Here is a 17,297-nt window from a genome sequence, read left to right on the forward strand (position 1 = left end):
TTGAAAAAGCAGAAACCTAAAGAACATACGACCATAAGAAGACCCAGGCTGGATCAGGCCAAAGGCCCATCCTGTCCAGCATTCTGTTCCCACACTGGTTGACTAGCTGCTTCTAAGAAGCTCACACAAGTAGGATGACTGCAGCAGCATCCTACCACCCACACTCCCCAGCACGTGGTATAAAGAGGCATACTGCCTATGATCAGGGGTCATTTCGTAGAAAACTCAGCACGTGATATAAAGAGGCATACTGCCTATGATACTGAAGAGAGTGGATATCGAGCATGACTAATAGGGCTCAAGTGGTTAAGACGCTGAACTGCAGGCTGTGGAAGGTCGGTAGTTCAGCAGTTCGAGACCCGAGTGTGCCGCATGACGGAGTGAGCTCCCATCTCTAGTTCCAGCTCCTGCCAACCTAGCAGTTTGAAAGCAAGAAATTGCAAGTAGATAAATAGGCACCACTTCGGTGGGAAGGTAACAGTGTTCCATATGCCTTGGTGTTTAGTCATGCTGGCCAAATGACCACAGAAATGTCTTCAGACTGTGCTGGCTCTTCGGCTTTGAAACGGAGATGAGCACCGCAACCCTAGAGTTGGATTCGACTGGCTTTCGAGCAAGGGAATGTTTATCTTTACCTTTAATAGTCATAGATAGCCCCGTCCTCCATGAATTTGTCCACTCCCCATTAAAAGCCATCCAAATTGGTGGCCATACCACATCCTGTGGCAGCAAGCTGCACAATTTAACTATGTGCTGTGTGAATAAGTACTTCCTTTTGTTGGTCCTGAATCCCACACTCTTCAGCTTCAGTGGATGATGCCGATCACACTCTTCAGATTCAGTGGATGATGCCGGATTCTAGTATTATGAGAGAGGTAGAAAAGCTTCTTCCTGTCCACTCCATGCACCACACTCTTCAGCTTCAGTGGATGATGCCGAATTCTAGTATTATGAGAGAGGGAGAAAAGCTTCTTCCTGTCCACTCCATGCATAATTTTATAAATCTCTATCATGTCTCCCCTCACCCACCTTTTTTTCTAAGCTAAACATCTCTAAGCATTTTAACCAATCCTCACACGGCAGTTGCTCAAGCCCATTGATAATTTTGGTAGCTCTTTTCTGCACCTTTTGAAGCGCTACAATATTCTTTTCCAGGTGTGGTGACCAGAACTGTACATACTATTTCAAGTGTGGTCTCACCAGAGATTTATAGAAGATCAGTATGTTAGTTGCAGTTCTATTCTCTATTCCTGCCCTAATTGCAGCCAGCGTTGAATGGATCTTTTTCACAGCAGCTGCACTCTGGGTCAACATTTTCATTGAGCTATCCACTACCACCCCAAGATCCCTTTCTCGGTCTGACACTGCAAGATCTCATCAGTATATATGTGAAGGTAGAACTTTTTGTCCCAATATGCATCACTTTATACTTGGTCACACTGGATCTCATTTGCCATTTTAATGCCTGTTTTAATGCCCAATCGTTTTGGAACTCTTCACAGTCAGTTTTTAGTGTTATCCCCAAACCTGGCCATCTCACTACTCATCCCTAACTCTAAGTCATTTATGAACAATATCAGCATTTAAATATCAGCATTCAGTTGATGACTGGTCAGGAGACATAGTAAACTTGGCTACATTATTATATACAACAACTGAAATATCCTGGGGACATTTTCAGTAGTCTTTTAACTCTCTTTATATCCCAAATAGGTAAAGGTAATTTTCTCCCTATTCTCATTCAGATATATATACAATTTATGTATATCTATTTAAAAAACATCCCCCATGGACACTGGGCTTACTGTATGTCCAGCTTCCTGCAACAGTTTTCTGGTTTCTTGAACAGCCCGTCTCATACTGGGAGATGGCTGGAAATAACCATCTCCATCATAGTATCCAATCCTAAGGGGCCTGGAACTGGAGTAAATCTGCAAAAAGGGAAATTGTCATGGATCAGTGAGAAGCAAAATTCCTTTTGTACAGCTTTTCAAAGCTCTGCCATTTAATCAAGGATGAAGTACCAATTGTCCAGAAAGCTGAATAAAATGAGGCATACATGTTCCTTGCCACATGCATGAAAGTAATATTTCTATAACTGTCATGCATTCTACTTTCACTGGGGTCCTGATTAACACATTTAGTACTGGCAAAATTAATCAGTGATGATGAGGGATCTGACTTCTGAAGACTGAGTAGACCGGCCTAGCTCACCCAGCCTTAAACCATTGTATATCTGCCCTTTCTTTCTTTATCCAGACATAATACTCTAGATTCTGGCCGTACCCTTCTGACTTGAAGATAAGATTTGGCTTCAGATTTCAAAGTCTTTGGTACTTCCTTGTGAGTGACTTCCCTTTTCAAACAAATTTAGCTTTGGACCTTGATTCTGGCTCCCTCCTCCTGACCTTGCCATCATCGCTTGGCCCTCCTGGCAACAACTTGGGCCATGATGCAGCACAGTGCCAGATACCTATAGCACTAGCTTTGGATAAAATAATTGCTTAGAATAGATTGTATTACATGCACAACAACTCTACAAAGATACAAGCTGTATTTTTCCTCAAAAGATACTAATTTATCCACATTATTTATATAAGGCCCTATAACTATAAAATTATCAGTGTACGATACAAGAAGAAAAGAAATCAATAAATTAAGAACAGTCAAGAACACTAATCAAATCAACAGCAAACACAACGGTAAAGCATTAAAACAGCAGCAGTTAAAAATACAAAAAACTAAATTTAGCAGTAGATAAAAATGATATAAGTAAATATAAAATTAATTGAAAAGTAATAAGACCACAGAATCTAATGACTGAGAAATCCATCCATATAAACTATCTTCTCAAAGTATGGGAGAGCAGATCCACTTTTATATCACATCTATATGTTGTCAAGAGCTTTCTGACAAAATGAAGGGACTATAAAAAGTAATGATCAAGATCTCTCCCCCACAACCAAGTCCCTCTCTGAACCCAGTTTCCTTACCTCATCATTAAAGGGAAGTGGAGGCACAGTTGGATCCAGGCAAAACAATTCATCACACAAGAGAGCCTTCATGCATAGAACCAGGCTGTCCATGTCTCTTGCCATTGGACCTGTCACATTGATAGCTATAACGAAAAGGAAGGCCTCTTACCATGATGAAGGAAGAAACAGCTGCAAGGGGAGTGGAACTGAAGATATCACCTGAGGCTATGCCAGACCTTGAGAATTGATTCACACAACCATTTTCAATGTGGAAAACAATCACTCTGAAGTGACTTTTCCCCCTCACTTATCACCCTTTTGCCTTCTTGAACCACCCTCATCACATTCCTTGCCTTTCCTAGCTGTAAGAGTACTGAATGCATTTTTTTAATTGACCTGATGCTCAGTTTTTTAAAAATTAGAAATCTCATAGAGTCCTGAGGAAGCCAGTTGATATAAAAAGACATCTGAGATAACAGAATATCGAATCCAGTTTCCAAATGTCGATTCTTATCAGTAGAGTGCTGTATCCATCAAAGGGTTTGGTTTGTTTTAGAATCTTCCCATGAGCTGAGTAACAGGTTCAAATCTAGCTTATATTTTATCATTGGTAGACTTGCTCACCTGAGTTCATTCCCTCTACAGGACTGGTAGTACCTTTGACGCTACACAAGAGCAAACGAGAAAAGTAAATTAATGATGGAGAAAAGCCAAATGACAGAGAGAGCCAAAGAGACCAAGCCATGAAATGCAAGTGACGTGTGTCAAAGTATGTTACTAATAGCTGAAAGTCATTGGGAAACCACTGGAAATTCTACAGATTACCTTCAGGTTTTTTCATTGATAGAGAAGTATTATAGGCACCTTTCATTATCCCTAATTAACTCCCCATCCTCTGTAAATACACGCCTATCAGGGAGCTATAGGACAAACACCCTCCACTGAAGCAGATCAGGACATTTTAGCTATGCAGCTGGCATACACTGTGGATTCAAACAATTTCACTTCCCTTCTTAGAATCTAGACCAGAACTAACAACAATTTGCAGAGAGATTTGAGCTTTAAGTGAAAAGAGGCTCTGGACTTTCTTCATGTTTAATACTTTCAGTGGCACAGACCACTTTTTTTTTACTCCAAAAGTTAAGAGTTATGCTGCTAATATGGCTTTCTTCCCTCTCCTTTGCCCCCTGCCAAGACTTCTTCCACATACGCCAAATTTCCTGCAAGATCTATATATCCTCAAATTCTTGGAACATTTAACTGAGTATAAATTAACCTCTCATTAAAGGGTTTTAACTGACAACATTCAAAGGACCCAATTTTGCTTAGAGTCTTAACGTAACCCTGTTGGTATTTTATAGTTTGGACTTCATCTGAGTCACAGTTAAGCACCAGATTCCGTTTTCACTGACTTTCCTAAACCTTGGGATTCCCTTTATAATTAGAAACCACCCATATCCTCTGCAACACACCTGTACATTTGGGACAGGGAGACGGGCCTCCCAATCAGGCAAGGCTGAACAGAGCTAACATCATGATTTGGGTGGGGGCTTTAGTGGAAAAGGGGAAGAAGCGGAACATAAGAAGAGAGAGAGAGAGCATTTAAAGTTCTAGGAAGTGACCTCCATTCTCCTTTTTCCTGGGCTTCCAACCTCCCTGGGGACACCACTAGGAGTGAGAATGATGGTGCTTTTGATTCACTTTGATTCTTTGCTGACCTCTGATATCCTGCCATACTATCAGCTAACTAATGGCCCCACATCATATGAATTAAGGATTATGGATTGGATCCAAATTACTGCAAGCAGAGCAAAATTCATGCAATAGGTCTTTTCTGCTACCCCCTTACGAAAAGCCCTGCTGAATTAGACCGGTGATCCATCTGTTCCAGCATCCTGTCTCACACAGTGGCCAACCAGTTCCTTTGGAGGACCAAGAACAGAGCCTAGGACATTCCCCCGATGTTGCCTCCTGGCACTGAGATACAGAGGCTGACTGCCACTGTATGTGAAGGTTCCCTTTATTCACCGTGGCTAGTAGCCACAGATGGACTGGCAGCACGAATCTGTCTAATCCCTTTTTAAAGCTGTCTGTGCCTGTGGCCATCACTACATCCTCTCCTCCCTGGGGACACCACTAGGAGTGAGAATGATGGTGCTTTTGATTCACTTTGATTCTTTGCTGACCTCTGATATCCTGCCATACTATCAGCTAACTAATGGCCCCACATCATATGAATTAAGGATTATGGATTGGATCCAAATTACTGCAAGCAGAGCAAAATTCATGCAATAGGTCTTTTCTGCTACCCCCTTATGAAAAGCCCTGCTGAATTAGACCCGTGATCCATCTGTTCCAGCATCCTGTCTCACACAGTGGCCAACCAGTTCCTTTGGAGGACCAACAACAGAGCCTAGAGGCTGAGACATTCCCCCGATGTTGCCTCCTGGCACTGAGATACAGAGGCTGACTGCCACTGTATGTGAAGGTTCCCTTTATTCACCATGGCTAGTAGCCACAGATGGACTAGCAGCACGAATCTGTCTAATCCCTTTGTAAAGCTGTCTGTGCCTGTGGCCATCACTACATCCTCTGGCAGCAACTTTCACATTTTAATCACTCTTTCTGTATAAAGAAATATTTCCTTTTTTCCATTCTGAATCTACTGCCCATCAACTTCTTTGGATGCCCTCAAGTTCTAGTATTTGGGGAGAGGGAGAAAAAGGTCTCTTTGTCAACTCTCTCTACCTCATGTGTAATTTTATAAATCTCTATCATATCCCACCGACCCCCAGTCATCTCTTTTCTAAAGTCCCAGATTCTTCGGCCTTTCCTCATATAGGGAAGGTGTTCCAACCCCCTAATCATCTTGGTTGCCCTCTTCTGTTTTTCCAGCTCTGCAATGTCCTTTTTGAGATATGGTGACCAGAACTCTACACAGTATTCCAAATGTGGCTGCAGCATTGATCTCAATTGGAGTATTATAATATCTGTCATTTTATTTTCAGTCCCTTTTCTTATAATCCCTAACACAGAATTTGCCTTTTTCACCACTCCAGCATACTGAGCTCATACTGCTGTCTACTACAACCCCAAGATCTTTGCCCCTCTCAGTCTCAGCAAGTTCAGGCCCCATTAGCCTACACTTGAAATTGGGAATTTTTTGTCCTAATGTGCATCACCTTACACTTACCATCATTGAACTTCATTCGCCATATTGTTGCCCAATTTATGGAGGTGCTCCTGGAGCTCTTCACAGTGATCCTTGGTTTTCCCCATCCTGAATTACTGTGTGTCATCTGCAGATTTGGCTACTATACTACTCAACCCTATTTCCAGATCATTTATGAATAAATAAATAGAACAAGCCCCAATACCGACCCTTGTGAAATCCCTTCTGCATCAGCCCATTGAGCTCTCCCGGAAAATGGAGGTAAAGTGGAAGGGAGAATCAACAAAAATTGCCCCCTCTTCCACTAACGGAAGTGTTGCTCCAGGAGCATAAGTGTGATTACACTGGTGGAACAAACCTTTGGACCCCAGCCATTGCTTCTAATCCCAAGGATTCTATATCTATTAAACCTACCTCAGTCTATAGCCAGTTGGTTTGAACCCGCAGATCCCACAGAAGCCACAAGGCACTCGAATACTTGCAGCCACATCAGTCCCAATCCCGATAACAGACCCTCCTCCTCCAACCAAAGCTGCTTCTCCGCCACTGGAGCCTCCAGAGGTTTTCTTATGGTTGAAAGGATTCAAGGTTTGTCCAAAGAGTGTGTTGCCACAGTCAATGCTGAGTAGGATGGAAAAGTGCTTGTAAATTAAGGCTCTATGATTCATGGCACTACACTCTTCCCAGCATAGTATACACCAGGATCAGGCATCCGGTTCACACTCACCATGACGCAACAACATTAGTCAGGAGCTTAATGTCAGCAACCCTTAGCGATTTTAAACCAACACAATAACAAAATGCTGTAGTAATTGGATGAATAGACTTTATTATTATTACCCTATTTTTATCCCGTCCTTGCTCTAGGACAGCTCAGGGCAGCATATGTGGCTGTCCCTTCCCCATTTCATCCTTATAACAACACTGTGAGGTAGCTAAGGCTGAGATATATTATTATTTATTATTTGTATTTGTATTACAGCACGTCCATCCTGCAAGCGGGCTCAGGGCAGGTAACATCATAAAACAGTACAATAAATACAGTTAAAAATGAAACAATTTAAAACTATAATAAACATTAAAACACAATCACAATTCAGACTGGCAAAAATCATCCAGTAAACTTCACGGAAGAGTGAGAATTTGAATGTAGACTCGCCTATTACTATACCACACTAGTAATATACTACTTTCTGCCATTATACTACTAGCTATTCATTATTCATTCTTTTCATAGAATCATGAGAGTTGGAAGGGACCTTGCAGGTCATCTAGTCCAACCCCCTGCACTCTGCAGGAGCTTTTATACCCTGCCTTTCCCTCCTGGCCTTTAAGGTGATTTACAGTTTGAAATTAAAGCTATTCATAATGCAATAAAACATTAACTCCACACTGAGAAAATGCCTATAGGGCAAACCCCATTAACCACATGTTATAGTAGTCCAACTGTGGGGTTACAAAAGCCAGATTGGCTGAGTCTAAGAAAAGAGAGAGTTGGTGAACCAAATGCAGTTGATAGAAGGCACTCTTGACCACCAAATGAATATGCTTTTCAAACAGCAAGTCTGGGTCCATGAACACTCCTTCAAATTCTGAACCTGCTCTAAACATTCAGTACCAGCCCCCTATTTCAAATGGTGGACAAAAATGGAGTAGTCATCTGTGTCCAAGACACAGATCTAAGACAGAGATCTAAGAATATCAGCAGTGATGATTGTCCCATTTAGCTTTAGATAAGATTGTCTATCAGTTTGATTAAATTTGTCTTAGTTCCAAATCCAGGCCTGAAGCCAGATTGTAATGGGTTAAGGCAGATGTGTCATCCAGGAACCTTGGGGGTGTTCTGCAAACACATGCCTCAGAAACAGAAAACTGGAGATTGGCCTGTAAGTGGCTACCTCATCCTCAGCCAAAGCACAGGTCTGGTAACTTCCTTCAGAGTCCTAGGGAAAATAACCTCACTCGATGAGGCATTAATGATTGCAAGTAAAGGATCCAATTCCTTTTCCTGGCATGATTTTAAAAGCCAGAATGCATACGGATCAAAAATGCAAGTAGTGGCTCGAATATTTCCAAGGAACCTGCCAGCATCCATAAAGCAAAATCAGCCTGAACCTATCCATGGAAAAGAGGTGAACAGGTGCTTCTGACACTTCAGGCATCAGATCCTTCTTTCAATTCGCCTCCACACAGCTATGGAACAGAGAGATTTTATCAGCAGAGAACCTCACAAAAACATCACCGCTGTAGGCTGAGATGGTAAGAGACATCCATTTAAGATGATATAGTGGCCTTTTGTGTCTTTGCAGCCTTGTTTGATTGTGCGGCCATACGGAATAGACACAGTTTAACAGCAGGAAACTGAGAGAGAGAGAGAATTGGGTGTTGGGTAAAAAGGAGGGGTTTTGTGCAGGTGACACTAAATGCCAGGAAGAGCAGCTCAGAAGCAACCTTGTGTGCTTTCGGATTGCTGGGCTGGGGTCTGAACCAGTTCTGTCGTGGGCCAGTAAGGCATGCACTAGGCTGCAAACTGCTTCCCACTCATTTCTTTTCTACTTTGACAACCAGCAATGTGTAAATAAATAAGACTCCACTCATCTCTCCTTTCCTGGCAAAGTAAACTGGCCCTGCAGAGCTTGACTTGCCTAATGGATTACAGCTCTGATCTTTTTTCCTGGCACAGAGATAGAATGATAGGGAAAATTCCACATCCTAAATTTCAAGTTATCAGGCACAGGAGCAAGACCAAATGCACAATAAACGAAAAACCTGCTAAGACGGATGCTTTTGTCCATGTGTTTATAAAAATTACTCAAAAGAAATTCTGTAAAGGAGAGGAAAAAACACCTACTTCAATATGCCTTGTGAAGTGTTGGTCCTTACAAATGGAATTGCCCCTTGTTTCTTTAAAACCTTGACTATTACAGAGTCCTCAGGCTCAGGACGGTCCAGATATTTCACCAAGCCCATGGTGTTGGGGTGGCCCTTAAAAGGAAGAGAAATGGTGAGGCACCTGTCATCTGTTGCCAGCTTCCCACAAAGAGACCCAAGGCATTAGAATGGAGATTGAGGGAAGAATTTTGTTTTGAAGCAGCACAATAGCAAGCCCTCAGATTATTCAGTAATACCATGAAATGTTGTCTCCTTTAAGGGTGACTTCAGAAATATAATTATGGGAAGTTATTTTAAGCCATGGAAGAAATAGCGTTTGTATAGCTATTTGGACTGTACACCTCCAAATATCCCCACTAGCACTCAATATCATGGGAAAATGTGTGGATACAAAAGTTTGCTATAACCTGAAATTCCTCAGTCTTTGCTAATGTACACAGAGCAAACTGCTCTGTCCTGGTGTTCTCTCTGTCTTCTCTTGCCTCTAACTGACCTTCATTTCATGTGGCACAGCTTCACTAGAGGTACAGTATATTCTATAAAGACAGTTGCAGAATTACTAACAGAAGGCAGCACAAAGGTTGGGATCCTCAGGAGGCATAGTGACAGATAACAAGGGGAACAAGGAGCGATAATGATCGAGGAGGGAGCAGTGTCATCATATGTGAATAAAGAAGGGCTGAGAGATTGTCCTCCAGAACTTATCCACAGGGCTGAGCTAATCATTTGATATGAATGAATGTCAACATTAAAATGCCTACTAGTCTTCGCTTGAAGTACACAGGCTCATTCAACTTTTAATCATCTCCTCTCCCCAGCTATTCTGGACTAATAGCCTCAGTACCTTGCAGGCAATGTTTTCCTTGATACTGACAGGGACTCCATAAAGCAATCCTTTCTCCTGCTTTTTCACTTCCCGAAGCTGTTCCTCACACTCTGGAAGGAAATCCGTCACACAGTTGATTTGCTGAGTTACCTCTAGTGCCTTTGTGTGGGGAAGAGAGAAAAAGAGAGAGAAGGGGGGCTGAGTTAGTGGAATAACAACTCAGGGTCCTAGCAACAGGCTTGTTTTCTGTTGAAGGGTAGACACAGGAAGTCTCTTTCCCACACTGTACAGACAGTGGTATATTTGTGGTACATCTTAATACATACTGTATTGCTATAGCTAAAAGATTCCAGATCTGAATATAACTAAAGGTAGACTCTGACTCCTTGTCCGGGGCTAGCAGAGCCCTCCACACAGCTACCTGCAGCTCTGGGGGCTGGCCAGGAGGAAGCAGCAACATCAGTGCTTGAGAAGCCCCCACTCACCATTAGCACCAGGACCAGGTCAGGTAGCGACTGCTGCAATGGTGGCAGGGCAGGAAAACCGCTCCCCACAACCATATGGCCTGGCGGAGCAGTGTTGGAGGCTGTTACAGTCCAGGTAGACTCACCTGCCAAGAGCGGCCGGGGGGGGGGGACAGCGAGGAGGCCTCACCAGCACATGGAGGGACAGCTGGCCTGGGTGGCACAGCCATCACAGGCCAAGGGGGCTGGAGTAAGCCAGGGATAGGGGCCACAGGAGGAGCCTGGAGTCAGGTAGGGTTAGAAGATAATAACTTCCCGGGAGCAGCACCCACCATGTAGGATTGCTTGCTCCAGGTTAGGAAATTCCTGGGGATTTGGGGCGTGGAGACTGGGGAGAGGTGGGGTGGGGTGGGGTGGGGGAACCTCAGCAAGGTATAATGCCATATAGTTTCTACCCTCCAAAGCCACACTTTTCTCCAGGGGAACTGATCTCTATCGTTTGGAAATCAATTGCAATTCCAGGAGATCTCCAGACCCCATCTGGAGGCTGGCATCCCTACCTGCCAGCAGGAGGTTATTTTGCAGCCTCAGATGCAGCAGGGCTGATGAGAGAGGAAAGCACTGAGGGAGACCCATTGGCTCAGAAACTGCAAATGAGCCAGAAATCCCCCCCCAGAGAGCATTGACAGAACCTGCGGTGGCCCTGCCTCCAGGCGGGTCTTTATTGGGCACAACCCCAAGGCAGCCTGGGAGGACAGGCCCAGCCACACCTAAGCAGTCAGAAGGCTGGGGAGAGAGGGCCATGGGTGCTGCAGACCCTTCTCCCCCACCCCCCCCGTGCTGAGATATGCATGTGGTGTGTTAAAGCAAGGAGGAGACTGGAAGGCACAAGCACCCTGGACTCTGACCCCCACACACACACCCGGATGTAGAGTGTGACGCTCCTCCCCCTATCCCCTACTGGTAGCCCAAGGGGAGCTTTGCAGCAAGGGAAAATTCAATAAAAGCACTGTATGGAGAGGCAATGGTCCATATTGTACAGTATCTCCAAAGACAATTAGAAGAATGCACTTGTAACATTTTGAAAAATTCTTGTCACATGACAGGCATGGCAGATAGTAGGCACTCCACAGAGCACGCAAAGAGACACTCAGTTAACCATCTGTGATCAGGATGGGCGTGACTGCCTCCATGAGATAATATTCCAAAGACAGCAGAGTGCAATGTGTTTGCAGACTTACAGTTGAGTTGCTGACCTACCTTCCACACCAGGCATCCCCCTGCCACATGAATGCCATCTCTTCTCCTTCCCCTCATCGCTCCTAGGATCCTAGCCTGCTTTTGTTATGGATCTCAAGCTCAATACATTACACCCCTCCCCCTAAGTCCAAATATACTCAGCACACAAAGTCCCTTAAATATGTTGGTGCGTGCTGTTTCCTAGTGGAGCATTGCAGAGCTGGCTGTGGCATCCCGGGCTCCACACTGGTTTCAGTTTCCTCTAGAGTCTGCAAAGTCTCTGCATGGTTGGTTGTGGGCTGTCCCGGTGCATCTCCTGATCCCAGCCTCGTGCGATGGAGGTTCTGGTAGTTCCTCATCTGACTCATCCATGATCGACTGCCAACAGTCTGGCTCTGCTGGCAGAGTCCAGCGGCAGAGTTGGTCGATGTGCCTTTTCAGGTTGCACCCATCTTCTGTTGTTACCTCATAGGACACGGGCCCAGTGGCTCTGACCACCCTGGCTGGAATCCAAGCAGGCCCACTGGAGAAATTCCACATGTAGATGGGGTCGTCAGGGAAGAAACCGCAGGGCGCTTCTTGGCTTACTACCTGTGGACATTCCTCCAGGGCTTGGTTCGGGTGCATCCAGTCCAGGTGGGTGGTTAGGTGGCGACCCATAAGGAGCTCTGCGGGGCTACATCTGGTCGCGGTGCTAGGAGTTGTATGATGGCCAAATAGGAGGACTGCCAGCTGGTGATCCCAGTCTCCATGGATGATCCACCGAAGGTAGTGGCCGGATGGAAGGGGGCTGAACAAATATGCCTGATTAAGTAGCGGTCAAGGAATTCTTGAAACTCACTGGAGGTGAAGGCTGTCTCATTGTCCGTGACGATGGTGTCTGGGAGGCCGTGGGTGCTTAGGATTTGGTGGAGTGCCCAAATTGCTGTCTTGGAAGAGGTGGAAGTGACTGGCACTACCTCTAACCATTTGGTGTAGGAATCCACCAAAGTGAAGAAAAGCTGGACTTGGAAGGGTCCTGAAAAATCTAGATGTAGGCGGGACCAGGGTTTGTTGGTGGATTCCCAGTGTTGCACAGGGGTCCTAGGAGGCTCCAGTCGGGTTTCTTGGCAGGCCCGGCAACATTTAACACAGTCCTCAATCTCCACGTCCATGCTGGGCCACCAAATGTAACTGCGGGCTAGCGCCTTCATGCGAACGATCCCGGGGTGCATCTCATTCAGTGCCACGAGTACTTGCTGATGCAGCGGGCCTGGAACTACTACCCGGCTTCCCCACAACAGGCACTCCTTGTGTGCAAAGAGTTCCTCCCTGCAGGAGGAGAATGCTGCAAATTCTGAGGGTGGGCCAGCAGGTGTAGGTGTAGCTGGAGAGGAAGATCGACCAGCACAATACCCGAGGCGACAGCATTTGCGGCGTCTGACGATCCGCGGCCAGCATGCCTAGCAGCAGTTTGTGGTCGGTCACTATGGTGAAAGCCTGCCCGTAGAGGTAATTGTGGAACTTCTTTACACCCGTCACGCTCGCCAAGACCTCTTTATCTATCTGGGCGTAATTCCGCTCGGCCGGGGACAAGGTGCAGGAGTAGTAGGCCACTGGGACCTCTCTGCCATCAGAAAACTGGTGGCTGAGGACCACCCCAGCCCCATAGGGGGAAGCATTGCAAGTGAGGACGACCAGCAACAATTCATCAAAGTGGGCCAGAACAGAATTTGAAGCAAGAATCTCTTTGACCGCCTGGAACGCAGCAGCTTGCTTCTGACCCCAGACCCAGGGAGCTCGTTTGTCAAAGAGCCAGTGCAGGGGCTCCACGACTGCTGCTTTGTAAGCCCAAGAAGGCCTGGAGTTCCGGCTTGGATGTAGGGGCGGGGCTGTTAACAATGGCTTGGACCATGTTAGGGGCAGGATGGATGTCCTGTGCATTGATGGAGAAGCCCAGGAACTCCACACACAGAACCCCCAGGAGGCATTTCTCCCTCTTTACCTTCAGGCCGGCAGCTTGGAACCTCTGTAAGACGGTGCACAGAAAAGTGGCAAAGTCCTCTTCCATGAGTGTGGCGATCAAAACATCATCGAAGAAGGGCTGAACCCCGGGAATTCCTTTGAGGAGAGAGTCCTTTAGGTTTTGGAAAATTCCTGGGGCCACGCTGACCCCGAACTGTAGTCGCTGCACCCGGAACGTACCCCTGGGCATCACAATCATTTGCACCTCTGCCGTCACATCATCTACGGGGAGCTGTTGGTATGCTTGGGCCAAATCCAGCTTTCCAAAAACCTTGGCACCCACTAAGGAAGCCAGGATGTGGCTGACCACCGGAACTGGGTATGCGTGTTCCTGCAGAGCCTTGTTAACTGTGCATTTATAATCCGCCAGGATTTATAATCCCACCAGGGTCACAATGGGGGTCTCCCATAGGGCATATAGCATGGGTTCTAGGACTCCTTGGGACACTAGCTTCTCCAACTCTGCATTTATTTTTGACTTGAGGGTGAAGGGGACCCGCCTGGCCTTCAGCCGTATGGGCCGTATGTCTGGTGTAGGGTGACCGGTGGCCCGGTGTAACATCCAAGCATCCCGTCGAAAACTGCAGGGAACTCATCACACACACCCTGAAAGTCTTTTTGCTTCATGTGGTTAACCCCGGTCACCCCGATTCCCAGTGGCTCAAACCATGCCAGTCTGATGAGGCTCGTGCACTTCCCATTAACCACGAGCAAATCCAGCAGACCCTTGAAGTTGTGGTACTGCACCCTGAGCTTTCCCTCCCCCAATATGGGTACTTCATTCTTTGAAAAGTCCCGTAGAGTAAACCCAACTGGCTGCAGAGAGGGGCCCCCATTTGGGCATAGTCTTTTGAACGTGTCCTCTGAAATGATTGAAAGGGAAGACCTGGTATTTAGCTCCATTGAGCAGGGGCATATTAAAACAATCATGTTAATTTTGTTGGGAGAACCCTGGGGTAGGTGCAGTACCTGGTGCTGCTGAACAAACATGGTGTTGAGTTCGGTGGAGTTCATAGGGTTGGTGGTTGCTGCAGGATGCCTCCAGTTTCCCTTGGCCCGACATGCTCGGGCGATGTGGCCAACCTTCCCGCAGCTTTGAACCGTCAGGACTTCTGCTCATGTTGATCCCTGCAGTTGGCGCACATAGGAGAGGTGGTTGGGTCACCGGCACAGTACGATGTTGACGATCGTTGTGGTGCTGTCGGTGAGTATTGGCGTGTGTGGCGAGGGATTTGTAGGACCTCTTCTTCCTCATCCCCAGAGTTGGCAACGTGGTGGTTGGCCTTGGTAAGCCCTTGCCAAGATGGCGGCCAGTAAACCAACCGGGGGCCTTTACCACCACAGACCACTGTGGTGAACTGCTCGGCGGCTTCTGTGGCTAGGGCCATCTCCAGGGACTCCTTGAGGTTGGGGCCCCCTTTTCCGAGGATCTTTCATTGGATCCTCTCATCCTGGAGACTGCAGACCAGCCAGTCCCGTAAGGAATCCTTGAGGGTAGGGAACTTGCAGTGCCGGGTGATGTGGTGTAGCGCCGTGACGAACTCTGATATAAATTCGGTGGCGGTCTGGTTCCATGAGTGAAACGCATGGCAGGCCATGATGACCAAGGGCTTCGGGGAGAAATGTTCTTTGAGTCAGTCAATGATCACCTAGTAGTCTGTGTCCTTGAGCTCCGCCGGGGTGTGGAGCGAGCAGGCGATCTCGTATGTCGAACTGCCACTTACACGGAAGAATGTGGAATGCTTCATCTCAGCCATCCGGATGCCGGAGGATTCTAGGAAGAAGTTGAACCGGCCCGTGTAGGACTCCCAGTCCTCTTTGGTGGTGTCAAATGCATCAAAAGATCCAGGAGCAGCAGCCATAATCTCCAGAGTGCATGGGGTCCTGTGACTTGGTGTGTGGTGCATTGCTAGTTGGAGCTGGCTCGCTCATCTGGATCCCACCTTCGTCACCAGTGCAATGTACTGGGTTCAGACACATTGAGTAATCAGCTCATAGCTTATTAAGTGATTCAGCAGTGAGAACAAAGACAAAGACCCCTGGCCGAAGCCAGGTTTTATGCCCAAGGAAAGTCACACCCAAAACACACCCCACTCCCCGTGATAGGCTATTTACACCAGGTTACTTTTCCAGGTAGCCCTATTGGGCTACTTTAGGATCCCAGGGTTCCTACTGGTTTGCTCCTAGGATCCTAGCCTGCTTTTGTTATGGATCTTGTTGTACACACCGCTTATGAAACACTTTGTACTCTGCCACTGACTAACAGTCAGCTTAACTTGGTAGGTGCACTTAACACTTCCATGGTGCATATGTTAAGTGCCTTTGATGATTCTAATCACAGTAACTAAAATCAATCCTGAACATATATTCAGATATTCACTTTGGTTCATTGCTTCAAGGCATTCCGGGTAAAACACTAAATGCTGACAGGCAGTAACGGACGGTTTATGGCCTTGCTTATAATGGTCATTCGTAACTGCGCATGTTCTTGATGTCAGTTTGCTTGCGTTAGATGAAGAACACTGCATGATGTACTCATATCTGCTACATTTGATACTTTTTGGAATTTCGCAGCCTGGGAAGAAGAAAGTCTATTGTTCAACTGAAGGAGGTATATTTTTGCCTGAGAAAATCCAACCCATGGGTTTGGACCCAATCAGAATGGTGTGACGGATATGTGACAAACTTTGATGGAACCAATAATTATGTTTTATTTCTAAGTGTCATAGGGGGTATAAAATCTTATGTCTCCCATTGTAACCCTAGGGAGAGCTGTGGGATTCAAAATCTTGTTGAGCCCATGCTTCCCTCCTTTATTAATAAAGTTTTATTTTAGTCTGGATTCCACTCTACAAGACTGCCGAGTGCTTTCTCAAATTGGGCTGGGGAAGCACAAACTGTGACGGAGTTTCTGTCTTTTACAATCTCAAGCTCGATACATTACACTGGCCTTGTAGATATTTTTCAGGTCATTGCTGAACATTCCCAGTCTGCTCTACAATTCTGGATTCAGTTAGGATACCCAGCTCCAGGACAGGAAATTCCTGGGGATCCGGAGGCAAAGCCTGCAGTGGGCTGGCTTTGGGGAGGGGAGGAATCTCGGTGCAGTATAATGCTGTACAGTCCACCCTCCAAAGCAGCCATTTTCTCCAGGGAACTGTTGTCTGGAGATCAGTTGTAATTCTGGGAGATCTCCAGGCCTCACCTGGAGGCTGGTAACCCTACTTACAACTCTCTAGTGCCAGCTGATTACAAGGCTTCCTGCCTCCAGGCATCAGGCTGGGCAGAATCCTCATGATCAGGCTGCTCAGAACACAGACAGCAGCTCCACCACAGTGCAGACAGTTGTCTCCATTCCCCTTTAGGGTAGGGTTTCCAAGTCGCTCGGACTCACCGCCGGGGGAGCGTCGCCGGTGTCCAGGAGCTGCCAGTAGACGTGCGCGCACGTGCACAAAGCGCACACGCGCCGCCAGAACGTCACAGGAAGTGACGCATGAGGTAGAGCATGTTGGGGGCGTGGCCCCAATCGTTAACCATAGAGTTTTCCCTCCGACGATTGGGGCCTCGCCCCCAACGTGATCTACGTGGTTGCGTCACTTCCTGTGATGCAGCCACGCTGCGCTTCGGGGGGCGGAAATCGGGCCTCCAAAGCGGGGGGTTACCCGCCCCCCGCTCCCACTTGGCAGCCCTACTTTGAGGCAGGATATACAATGTCAAGGGCCGGA

The 17,297-nt window shown here is 46.6% G+C and overlaps 1 protein-coding gene across 1 annotated transcript in view; it reads right to left on the bottom strand.

Annotated features, from left to right (window-relative positions):
* The window catches only part of LOC107119493 (vitamin D3 hydroxylase-associated protein-like), a 45,745-nt gene that overhangs the window by 20,746 nt on the left and 7,702 nt on the right, over positions 1-17,297 (bottom strand). The window contains exons 3-8 of the mRNA XM_015421975.1: positions 9,884-10,024; positions 8,999-9,132; positions 6,562-6,768; positions 3,600-3,640; positions 2,994-3,118; positions 1,806-1,931 (exon numbers count right to left, since the gene is read on the bottom strand). Coding sequence (XP_015277461.1) covers positions 1,806-1,931; positions 2,994-3,118; positions 3,600-3,640; positions 6,562-6,768; positions 8,999-9,132; positions 9,884-10,024 — 774 coding nt within the window. The remainder of the gene's footprint in view (positions 1-1,805; positions 1,932-2,993; positions 3,119-3,599; positions 3,641-6,561; positions 6,769-8,998; positions 9,133-9,883; positions 10,025-17,297) is intronic.

The sequence above is a fragment of the Gekko japonicus genome, unplaced genomic scaffold (genome assembly GCF_001447785.1).
Source record: "Gekko japonicus isolate JY-2015 unplaced genomic scaffold, Gekko_japonicus_V1.1 scaffold75, whole genome shotgun sequence".
Taxonomy (NCBI): Eukaryota; Metazoa; Chordata; class Lepidosauria; order Squamata; family Gekkonidae; genus Gekko; species Gekko japonicus.